This window comes from Hyaena hyaena, unplaced genomic scaffold (genome assembly GCF_003009895.1).
Source record: "Hyaena hyaena isolate Hyena2069 unplaced genomic scaffold, ASM300989v1 scaffold_294, whole genome shotgun sequence".
Classification (NCBI taxonomy): domain Eukaryota; kingdom Metazoa; phylum Chordata; class Mammalia; order Carnivora; family Hyaenidae; genus Hyaena; species Hyaena hyaena.
In genome coordinates, this window is record NW_024080923.1 from 901,912 (window position 1) to 914,116 (window position 12,205).

The 12,205-nt window shown below is 37.1% G+C and overlaps 1 protein-coding gene across 5 annotated transcripts in view; it reads right to left on the reverse strand.

Annotated features, from left to right (window-relative positions):
• Positions 1–12,205, reverse strand: part of COG5 (component of oligomeric golgi complex 5) — a 302,803-nt gene that overhangs the window by 255,576 nt on the left and 35,022 nt on the right. For all 5 annotated transcript variants that reach the window (XM_039247215.1, XM_039247213.1, XM_039247210.1 and 2 more), the window contains exon 6: positions 8,905–9,025. In XM_039247215.1, coding sequence (XP_039103146.1) covers positions 8,905–9,025 — 121 coding nt within the window. The remainder of the gene's footprint in view (positions 1–8,904; positions 9,026–12,205) is intronic.

Below are 12,205 nucleotides of genomic sequence, written 5' to 3' on the forward strand. Positions count from 1 at the left end.
ACTAGATCCCATGACCTGGGGATCATGACTTGAGCCATAACCAAGAGTTGGACGCTCAACTGACTGAGCCACCCAGGCACCCTAAACACGATATATCTTAAATGTGTTGTATCCTTTTTTTTTTTTTTTCTAAAGGACCCTGGGAGACCTACCAAGGGCAGCAATGCCTTTCATAAAGCAATTAAATGCTGCTATAGAGTTTAAGAGAAGTAGTAGAGCACTAGTGGTTAAGGCTCTGGAATCAGATTTTTACAGATACATCAGGTGTGGGACCTTAGAAACCACTAAAATATAAATCCTTATAAAAGGCAGAGGAGTTTATGTTTTGTTCACTGATGTAAGTTTGATATCAAGAATAGCACATGGTATACTTAGTAGGCATTCAATAAATACTGGCTTAATGAATGAATACATTTATCTAAGTTTTATAGTGAGAGATTGACTGGAGCTTTTTTCTTATTAGTTCATGGAAGAAGCAGATGAGCCAAAATGAGAAAGCTATAAAGAGAAGAGACTGGTTTCTTCCATGGATGATAACAATAATAATAATAACATCATCATCATCATATTTTATACTTAGTTTCATATAAGGGTATAACAGACAGGAGAACTACATTTGCTCATTTCTTACCATGTTCCTAACAAGCTACAGGCTCATGTGTACTGAAATCTAACTGATAAAGAAATAAATTATAAATCATGATTTTCATAAAAAAAGACTAGAGAACATCCATGAAATTCTAGCCTGGTTTTGTTTGTTTCTTTGCTTTTCACAGAGAGACAGAGAGAGCAGGGAAGGGGCAGAGAGAGAGGGAGAGAGAGAGAATCCCAAGCAGGCTCCACACTGTCAGGGAAGAGCCTGACACAGGGCTTGAACCCATGAACCACGAGATCATGACCTGAGCTGAAATCAAGAGTTGGATGTTGAACCAAATGAGCCACCCAGGTGCCCCTGCTTACATTTTTATATAAAATTTTTTTTCTCCTTCAATCCCTTTATGTACGACATGTAAAAAACAATTAGGTAGTAAAAAAAATTTTTAACTACCTAGAAAAAGTTATCATAAGACACAATATATACGGTGTACATATATTATTTTTAAAACTAAATAACTTTGAAAATATAAAAATAGACTGGAACAAATGAGACATTTTATTTCTGTTTAGAAAACATCAATACTATAAAAACATACAAAGCTTAATGTATTAACCTATAAAGTTGAAATATCTAAATACTAACAAGTTTGTTTTAGTAAGTGGCATCAGTAGAAAAGCATTCTGAAATTCAAGAACCAAATGCATGACTGAATTTCAGGGAACACTCAAACTCCCAATTCATATCTGGACTCTAACTGTACTCAGCAATGAGATAGGATTTTAATTGGAAACAGAAACCTAAATAACTGTATTGTGTCCTACTTGGATAAAACTGTGTAAAATAAATAGGGACAGTCAACAGCATGAAGCATAAAAGAAGAAATAAAAACTTAAGAGTCAAGAGATTGGCAGTGACCAAACAGAGGGTTCCCCGTGACCCAAGACTTACAAATCACTCCGGGTAAAGTAAGCACATTATTAACATGAGATGTAATAAGCATTAGGCTTATCACACTTTGTAATATATATCTTAATATCTTAATCATACAACCAGCTTCCCTTGACCTAACTGAAATTCTACCAACAAGTTTCTGATTATAAATTTATTTCTCCATTTAATCTCTCCAGGGAGAAAATAATGTGTTCAGCCCAAAGAACAGCACATATCTCATTGCAAATTAACAAAGAGTGTTCTGGATTATAAACCAGTGTCTTATGAACTTGGTTAATATGAAGGGAAAGATGAAGCATTAAAGTGGATTTGCAGAATCAGTACCATTTTAGACAGACGAGCTGTCATTACAGTTTGTGAGAGTTCCAACCACCCCTCGCCTGTATGCAGCCCATATGCTACTTCTTCCCAAACCCTGTGGAAAGAACGCCCATCAATGGGGGGAGAAGGAGAAATCATGAATCGTCTCTGCCTCAAACGAAGACTCACAAAAAGCGGGGCTACTCTAGGAAACCCCTCAGGATCATCCCTTTGTTACTCTGGTCTCTGATCTGTTGTTCGTTCTCATTATGTATTTTTCTAAGTCAAATTAATGCCTTCTTTAGAACTAGTCAGACAATAAAACATCCATAAGCAATTATTAATTCAATTCTCATGGTTGGCAAAATAAAGTTTCTAAGCCAGAAATAGAGAGAAACTGACCCTGAATTGTGGTAACTTCACAGTGTAAATATCGGCTCTTGGTAGTCATGACTCTCAAAAACGTCTAGTAAATTTTATAAAATTAAGGGATTCTTTTTTTTTTTTAACTTTCAAAAGCAAGGGTCTAATACAAATAAGGAGAAATAAAATGTAAGGAATTGAAATGAAAAGAAGTAGAGAGGAACTAGGTTCAAACTAAATTTCTCAACAAGTCCACATAAACTAGTATACAAGAACTGTTTACCTAAATTCAAAACAATACAGATTTACATCTTCCATGTTCTCTCCATATTCAAATATCCTAACCCAACAGTATCCAACAGATTTTAACATCTGATAACACTAAAGGGAAGAGTACACTAGACCCCTCACCAACGACTGTGTAACTGACAGGGCAAGGTGTCTATACCACAGATAGGTACAGTACCTCCTACTATTTTCAGGGAGAAACTATGAGGTGCTCATATTGACTGTGGAAATACAGTACTTTCTGGTTTCACGACTACAGGTTCAATTCAAGATAGAAAAAGGACAAATGCACTCCACGGAATACAGAAACCTGTTCTTCAGCCTGATCTCGCTACACTGATAGTACAAGAACCTTTCAACAGTTCCAATCTTAAGTGATTTCAAACACTAATGTTTAAAAAGCTGCCTTCCTCTGGTTCATAATGACAGCTAACCAAACTGCTCAAACAATTGTGAAAATGGGTGCTTGGATGGCTCAGGCAGTTAGGCCTCCGACTTCAGCTCAGGTCACGATCTGAAGATCATGGGACCAAGCTCCACATAGGGCTCTGTGCTGGCAGCGCACAGCCTGCTTGGGATTATCTCCCTCTCTCTCTCTCTGCCCCTCTCCTACTCATTTGCGTTCTCTCTCTCTGTCTCTCTCTCAAAATAAACATTTTTTAAAAATTATAAAAAGATATCAAGCTTATCAATTATGTAGAGATCCTGCTTTGATGGGCTAACAGTTTTAAAAAATGGTAACAGTATCAAAAATATACTTTTAAGTATTTTACTAATGTTCCAAAAATTGTTACCAATTTGTAGTAAGGCCCATCTAAATTTGCATCTAGTCCGAAGACTCTTCTTGAAGAGAAGCCATAAATCAATACGATACACTTTAATCCTGAAACCTATACTAAGTATTTTTTAAAATCATTAGATAATAGTCTGTATGAAAAATTACAAGTATGTCTGCACTAAAATCATTCTACTTATTCCGTGAGACACTAATATAACTTTAATTTTCCTATTGCCTAATGATATTGAGCACCTCATATACCTGGCTGTCATTCATGGTTTTTTGTTTGTTTTTTGGTGAAGTGTCTGCACAAATCTTTTTGCCTACTTTTTAATTGCATTGTCTGTATTCTTACCATCATTGTAGAGTTTTCTAAATATTCTGGACATTAGTCCTTGATCAAATATATATTTTGCATTTATTTTCTCCTTGCCAATTGCTTGCCTTTCCATTCTTCTAACAGTATTTTTCAAAGAACAAAAGTTTTATATTTTGATAAAATCTAATTTATCAGTTTTTGTGTATGTGAACTGTGCTTTGAGTGATATATCTAAGAAATCATTTTCTAATTCAAAGTCACAAAAATGTTCTCTTGTGTTTTCTTCTCAATTTTCTACAGCTTTACATATTACATTTAGGGCTGTGATCCATCTTCAGTTAAATTTTTTTAACGTTTATTTATTTTGAGAGACAGAGTGACAGCAGGGAAGGGACAGAGAGAGAGGGAGACACAGAATCTGAAGCAGGCTCCAGGCTCTGAGCTGTCAGCACAGAGCCTGAGGCAGGGCTCGGACCCACAAACCGTGAGATCACGAGCTGGGCTGAAGTTGGACGCTCAATCGACTGAGCACCCAAGCACCCCAATTTTTTTTTATATAAAGTGAGGTACAAATACAAGTTCGCGGTTTTGCATATGGACATCCAATTGTGTCAACACCATCTGTTGAAAAGACTATTTGTTCTGTTGTTCATAGGAGTGTGGGTCTATTTCTGGCTCACTATTCTGTTCCACTGATCTATTTGTCTATTGTTTTGACTTGTTTACTATAAATTTTTGTAAGAAGTCTTCAAATCAGGTAGGGTTAATTCTCCAACTCTGTTTTCTTTTAAAAACCTTATCTGTCTGGATTCTTTGCATTTCCATATGAATTTTAAAATCAGTTTGTCAATATCCAAATAAAAGCTTGCTGGGGTTCAGATTATAATTATATTGGATTCATGTAGATCGATTTAGGGAAAAAGGACATCTTAACAGTATTAAGTCTCTGATTTCACAGACAAGGTTCATTTATTAATTTAGGTCTTCTTTTATTGTTCACAACATTTTCTAGTTCTCAGTGTATAGGTCATATGAATCTTTTATCAAATTTAACCTAAGTGTTTCATATTTTTGATGCTATTTTAAGTGGTATTTTTTGAATTTCAATTTCTAATTGCTTGTTAACAGGAGAGTATATGGAAATAAAACTAATTTTTATAATAATCTTGTATCCTGAAATCTTGCTTACACTCCTTTACTAGTTCTAGTAAATTTTTTGTAAACTCAAAACAAAGTACCACTTTGACATACCGATCAGAATGGTTAAAAATAACATGACTTAACTAATAACAAGTGTTGGCATGTGGAGGAAGTAGAATTTTCACACACTACTTGTAGGAAAGTAAAATTTTACCACTACTTTGAAAATACCTTGGCAATTTCTTCAAAAGTTAAACACATGTCTACCATACAATCTACCATTTCACTCCTACGTATTTATCGAAGAGAAATGAAAGCATATGTCCATACAAAGATTTCTGTATATGAATGTTCATTGCAGCTTGATTTGTAATAGCCAAAAACTAGAAACAACCCAAATTTTCCATCACCAGGTGAATGGATAAACCAACTGTGGGATCGCTCTATGATGAAATACTACTCAGAAATAAAAAGGAATGAGCTATTGATATATACAACATCGATAAATCTCAAAATTAAGCTCACTGAAAGAAGCCACTGAAACACATACAAACTATATTATTTATATAAAATTGTCTGAAGTGCCAATAGTGACAGAAAGAAGTTCAATAAATAACTGAGGAATGACTGCCAAGGGGCATGAGGAAACTTTTGGGAGTGATAGTTATGTTCTTTACCTTGATATTGGTGATGTTTCATGTTAAAACTTACCAAACTGTACATTTTCAATACATGCAGTTTATATCACCTAGATCTCAATTTAAAAAATAAAAAGTACCAGTATAAGATAATTGTCACCAGGTACCAGAATATATTTTTTAAATTGATATGTAATTCATAAACCATAAAAGTCCAGGCTTTTAGAGTGCACAATTCAGTGACTTTCCTGTATATTGGTGAGGTTGTGCAACAATCACTATTTAATGCCAGGACATTTTCATCACCCCAAAGAGCAATCTGTATCCATTAGCAGTCACTCTACATTCCCTCTAGTTCCTCAAAAGACACTGAATTTCTAGAGGACAATGAATTTCATCTGGTCTCTGCAATTCAACACTCAAGACCTTTTTTTTTTTTTTTTTTAATGTTTTATTTATTTCTAGGAGAGAGAGAGAGAGACAGCGTGAGCAGGGGAGGGTCAGAGAGAGAGGGAGTGACAGACTCTGAAACAGGCTCCAGGCTCTGAGCCGGCAGTCAGCACCGAGCCCGACGCGGGGTTCGAACCCACGAACCGCGACAGCATGACCTAAGTGAAAGTCGGACGCTCAACCGACTAAGCCACCCAGGCACCCCTCAAGACCTTTAAAGAGATTAGTTTTAAGTTAATTTCAGTGGCCTGTAAACACTACTACTCTTCATCATTTTATTCTTTCTAATGAGAATCAGATCTGTACTGATACAGACCCTAATAATGTCAGAGATGTTCCAATCATAAAATATCATTTAGCATATAAGTGGAATTGTATTACTGATTGCCAAGTTATTACTTTTATTAAAATAAAGCTTCCTCGGGGCGCCTGGGTGGCTTAGTCGGTTAAGCGTCCGACTTTCGCTTAGGTCACGACCTCGCGGTTCGTGGGTTTGAGCCCCGCGTCGGGCTCTGTGCTGACTGCCAGTTCAGAGCCTGGAGCCTGTTTCAGTCTGTGACTCCCTCTCTCTCTGAACCTCCCCTGCTCACGCTGTCTCTCTCTCTCTCTCTCCTAAAAATAAATAAAACATTTTAAAAAATAAATAAATAAAATAAAATAAAATAAAATAAAGCTTCCTCTTGGCTTCTCCTTATTATCAATGCCAGGGTTAGCCAAGACTGAGCTACAGTGATGAATGATGAAGAGATGATGCCTTTGCAAATTCTGAATGGTACATGATCTGCAAAGCTTTAAGAATTTAAATTAACAGAATCCATTTTGAGAGAATTCCACCATGAACGATACGTTCTCAGCAACTGCTCATCATTTAATATTTATAAAACTTTGGGTAAAGCTAATGCCTCATTGGAAGGATAATGGGTTTATACTCTACAATGAACCAACTCAGAACGTTATGATTGATACTTATGTCTGTTTTTTTAAAAACAAGCCATCACCATTTGTATTATAGCATCTGTTGTTTCTAGAAAAAATGATAATCATAATAAAAATCTAGCAATTTTTAATTATGGAACAGTGTCAGTGATGACAAATATACATAATAAACCTTGAATTAATTTGCGCCTGCTTTTAATAATTCTATTATCCTACAGATTATTTTTGGAGCAAAAAAATTAAATGTGATAAAGCAAAAAATAAAAGCTGATACTAGAATTTTTACACTCCTACATTTAGCACATACTGTGAAAAAAACACTCAAGCGTTACTCATTGCTTAAAAATTAACTTTTTAACAGACTCTTAACTACTGAGAACAAACTGATGGTTACGGGGCGGGGGGGGCGGGAGGAATTAAATAGGTGACAGGGATTAAGGAGCACTTGTCACGATGAGCAACAACTGATGTACAGAACTGTTAAATCACTGTACTGTACACCTGAAACTAATGTAACACTACGTTAACTAGTATTTAAAAACTTAAAAACTTTTTTCAGTTTTAATAAATAAACATTAACTTTTTAAACAATGTATTCCAAGCATATTAAATCACAAGTTAAATATATTTCCAATGATGTGACTAAACAATGCATTCAGGCATTAAAAATTCAAATGCTGAAGTATGATTTATGAAGGATGCTATATTTCTTTAGTAAAAAAAAAATATGGAGGGGCACCTGGGTGGCTCGGTCGGTTAAGCGTCCGACTTCGGATCAGGTCATGATCTCACAGTTCATGTGTTCGAGCCCTGCATCAGGTTCTGTGCTGACAGCTGGCTCAGAGCCTGGAGCCTGCTTCAGATTCTGTATCTCCCTCTCTCCCTGACCCTCCCCAGCTCACACTGTCTCTCTCCCTCTCAGAAACTTAAAAAAAATTTTTAAAAAATATGGAATAAGCATTACAACATGACTATGTAATTGAAATATCAAAGACATAAAATTTCAAAAATGACATGTAATGCATATCTTTCTGATATTATTTTCAAAGCACACTGCCAAGAGTAAGTAGACTCTTGATATTTGAACTGGCTATCATCAAAGACTTCTGAACCTACAAAGGTACAAAATCCCTAAACACATCCACTTCAGAAAAATTACTGAGTAGCTCAATGAAAAGAAGCAAACGACAAAGCCTCATTAAAATGCAGGTGTTAGTTCTACATATACTCAGTAGCTATTCAAAAATTTGCCTGAAATATTATGAACTATGTCATCATGGACCTTGCAGATTGTTAACAGTCCAAATCATCAGTGCTAAACCCTTGAATGTTAAATGTCTATTCTAAATGCTTGAGAAAAGAAAGTGTATCAAGAAACGAATTCAATAAATTTTCTAGGCACGATGCCAACATAGGATCTGTCACCTAAAAAACAGCATTTATTCTACAGAAATGAAAATTAAGTTCACATGAAAACCTGTACACAAATGTTTATAGTAGCTCTATTCATCATCACCAAAACCTAGAAACAACATAAATCTCCTTCCATCAGTCAAATCAATAAACTGGTACAACCACACGGTGACATTCCAACAAACACCAAGTTACAAACTATGGTATATACAAAAACTCGAGTGAATCTTAGGGGCATTATGCTGAGTACAAAATGCTAGCCTCAAAATGTAACATACTTTAGAATTCCATTCATGTGACATTCTCCTAAAAAGAAAACTAAACTGATGGAAAACTAATGGTTGCCAAAGGTGGGCGGGGGTGGGGGGGTGGGGACGACTGTGACCATCGAAGGATAGTATGAGGAAATTTTGGGGGTACGGAATTTCTTCTACATCATGACTGTGCTGGCGGTTACGCAAATCTATGCATGTATTAAAATTCACATGCCTGTATACCAAAACAAAATAAAAAGGCCAATTTTACCATATGAGAATTTAAAAAACAAACAGCATTTCTAAGAAATCAACTAATTTTACTCACCCGTTTTGAAAAGTGTGACAATGTTATATATGGCTATTAAATAAATCTGTTCAATAATATTTGTGCCGAGTGATAACAATAGTCAACAAGTCAAGTGACTGAAAAATCTTAAAAACTCTACTAACTTCTTAATCAAAAAAGAACTTACCAAGTTCATTAAGACTCTGAGCAGCTTTTGTGATCTCTCTGCTTCCCCCCTGCAGCTGTCCTTGGAGTCTCTGAGAGAGATACAAGATGCGAACTATTCTCCGAAGCAAATCACAGGCAACCTGTGCAAATATAACAGTACTTAATAAGTATAATCAATCCATGAAGTCTCATTACTATTATGATGTGAACCTCTCCATTCTATCCATATGCTAAAGATTCATTCATGTCTTTTGTTTTCTACCCATCAGAAACCTAAAAGAAAACTAAAAAAAAAAAAAAAATCTCAAGGCTTAGAAAGCATCATTTTAAAATAAACTCCAGTTGATCCTACAAGAAGAGACTGGGGACTGAGGAACTATAAAACGCGGGAACTCTTTCCTCGATCCTAGAGCGGCTTTAGTCTCTCCACCCGTGGCTCAGTCTTCATACTAAATTCAAATTCAGAAAGTTCCAAAGCCCAGGCCATAGTCCTGACCAATTAAATCAGAATCTCTGGAGGTGGGTACTAAGCACCTGTATTTTTTTTTAATGTTCATTTATTTTTGAGAGAGAGAGACAGAGCGTGAGCAGGGTTGGAACAGAGAGAGAGAAACAATCCAAAGCAGGCTTTACGCTCTGAGCTGTCAGCACAGAGCCCAACACGGGGCTCAAACACACCAACCACTAGATCATGACCTGAGCCAAAGTCGGACGCTTAACCAACTAAACCACCAGGTGCCCCACCTGAGTTTTTTTTAAGTTTATTTATTTTGAGTGAGTGAGTGAGCGAGCGAGCGAGCGCGCACGAGTAAGGGGCAGAAAGAATCTAAGCAGGCTTCGTGCTATCAGCAAGGACACAGGGCTCTGTCCCACGAACCATAAGATCAGGACCCCAGCCGAAATCAAGAGTCGGACCCTCAAGAGACTGAGCTACCTAGGCACCTCTCAGTATTTTTTTTAATATCCAATGTGCAATCAAGGTTGACAGTCACTGTGCTAGGACTGCCTAGCTTCCCTCTACTGCCCCTTATTGTTTTCAATCTGGTTTCTCTTAAAGAGTAAGTATGCCCTACTTGAATGTTGTAATATTTTTTAATCACTAATAACAAATTATGAGTTATTAACACAAAAAGCTATCATATACACATATATACACACACACATACACACATATATAAACATACATATACATGTGTGTGTATATATGTATGTATAGTCACTTCCTATTTCCTTTTCATTACCAGATCTAATGCTGGGTCTTTACATAACCAAAACACTAAGACATGAAATGAAGACCCATGTATTTCAGGGCACTTTATTACAGAAGCTGGATCCAGAGCAATTCCCTGAGGGAGAGACAGGAGAGGGGAGACTGGTGGAAGAGTAGATAGGCAGTGACCTTTAGCATCAGTAGCGATAATGGAGAGAGACAGTGAGTCTCTACTGCCGCATCACCACCATCTTTATGGCCCTAAAGTTGGTTGAGAAGAACATCTCCCATCTAAGGAGGAAAGCTGTAACTGGAAGCAGTAAGAATTAAAAGCATTTGGAAGACAGCTGAGACTCCAGCTATAAACATTCTTCTGAGTGAAACACATACACCCCAGAGCCACACATGTACCCTCACAACATACAGAGACACACGAACATATAATCAAAAGCACACTGCTTACAAACATATGGAAGTCAAAGGCAACCAATTATTAAATTTGTTTGCCTGAATGCTTTTCCGAGTAACTTCGGTCTAAAGTAATGACAATGATAAAAGAATACCAAACAAAAATGCCCCTAGGGGGAGCCTGAGTAGCTCAGTCGGTTAAGCCTCAGGGTAAGCTCAGGTCATGATACCCTGTTTCCTGAGTTTGAATTCTGTGTTGGGCTCTGTGCAGTCAGCCCCATCGCGGGGTCCTCTGTCTCCCATCTCTCTCTGTCTCTCCCCCACTCACTGACATACCAAAACAACCACTTCTCAGTTTCTTCTTGCTTGTCAGAAAGCAATTTTTTATGTCTTTATTTCATTTTGAGAGACAGAGACAGAGACAGAGAGCAAGCGGGGGAGGGGCAGAGAGAGAGGGAGACACAGAACCTGAAGCAGGATCCAGGCTCTGAGCTGTCAGCAGAGCCCGACACGGGGCTCAAACCCATGGACTGTGAGATCATGACCTGAGCCAAAGTCGGACGCTTAACCAACTGAGCCACCCAGGCGCCCCAGAAAAGCATTTTTAAATGAACCATCTGGAATGCAGTATCCCTAGTAATCATCCCTCTGGGATTCCAAATACCTCATGAAGAGAAATACCAGATCTTACTTTAGTCTAATCACCTAGAGCCCCCCCCCCCCCAGAACTATCCTATAAAGGGTACGTATGACCTCAAACATGAAATCTTTGAGCTTATTTCTAATGCTTTTATTTTTAACCATACTTAATCTGTTACCAACTCTTAATGACTATTCTGCTGTTGCACAGCCCAACAGTTACGTTACCTCTGGTCCTACAAGCAACACCTAATCCAAATCTTTAAAACCACCTTCCCCTTCACGATGTACATGGTCTACCAGCTAGCTTTCCAGTCTCTTAACTGAAATCCATCCTGCGAGATTTAGCTTCTTAGAAACAGTTTTCAGCACTTCCATCCCCTTTTTAATAAACTTCAATGGCTCTCTACTAACAGATGATGTTGAATCTTCTCACAACAGCACTTGAAATCCTCAGTCGAGAAGTCTTTGATAACCTGTAAGGTACCAACCGTCAGCATTTCCTAATATAGCTGCCTCCACTCCAGACAATTTCCCTTATTTTTTATGAGGGACTTTATAACCAAATACAATACCAACATATTATTCAGCACTAAAAAGAACTAAGATATCAAGCCATGAAAAGACATAAAGGAATCTTAAATGCATATCAGTAAGTAAAAGAAGCTAATCTAAAAAGACTATAACTATTAGTATGATTTCAACTATTTAACATTCTGGAAAAGACAAAACTATGGAGAAAGGGAAAAGATCCCTGACTGTCAAAGTTTGGAAGAACATTCTACAGAGAGTACAGAGGATTTTTAGGGCACACTGTAATGATGGATCCATGTCACTATACATTTATTCAAACCCACCGAATATACTCCAAGAGTGAAGCCTGATGTAAATTACGGACTTTGGGAGATAATGATGTGTCCATGTAGGTTCATCAGTTTTAACAAAGGTACCACTCTGGTGTGGGATGGTGATTAAGGGGGAGGCCATGCATGTGCAGGAGCTGGGGATATAGGAGACATCTCTATCTTCCTCTTACTTTTTTTAACTTTATTTGAGAGAATGA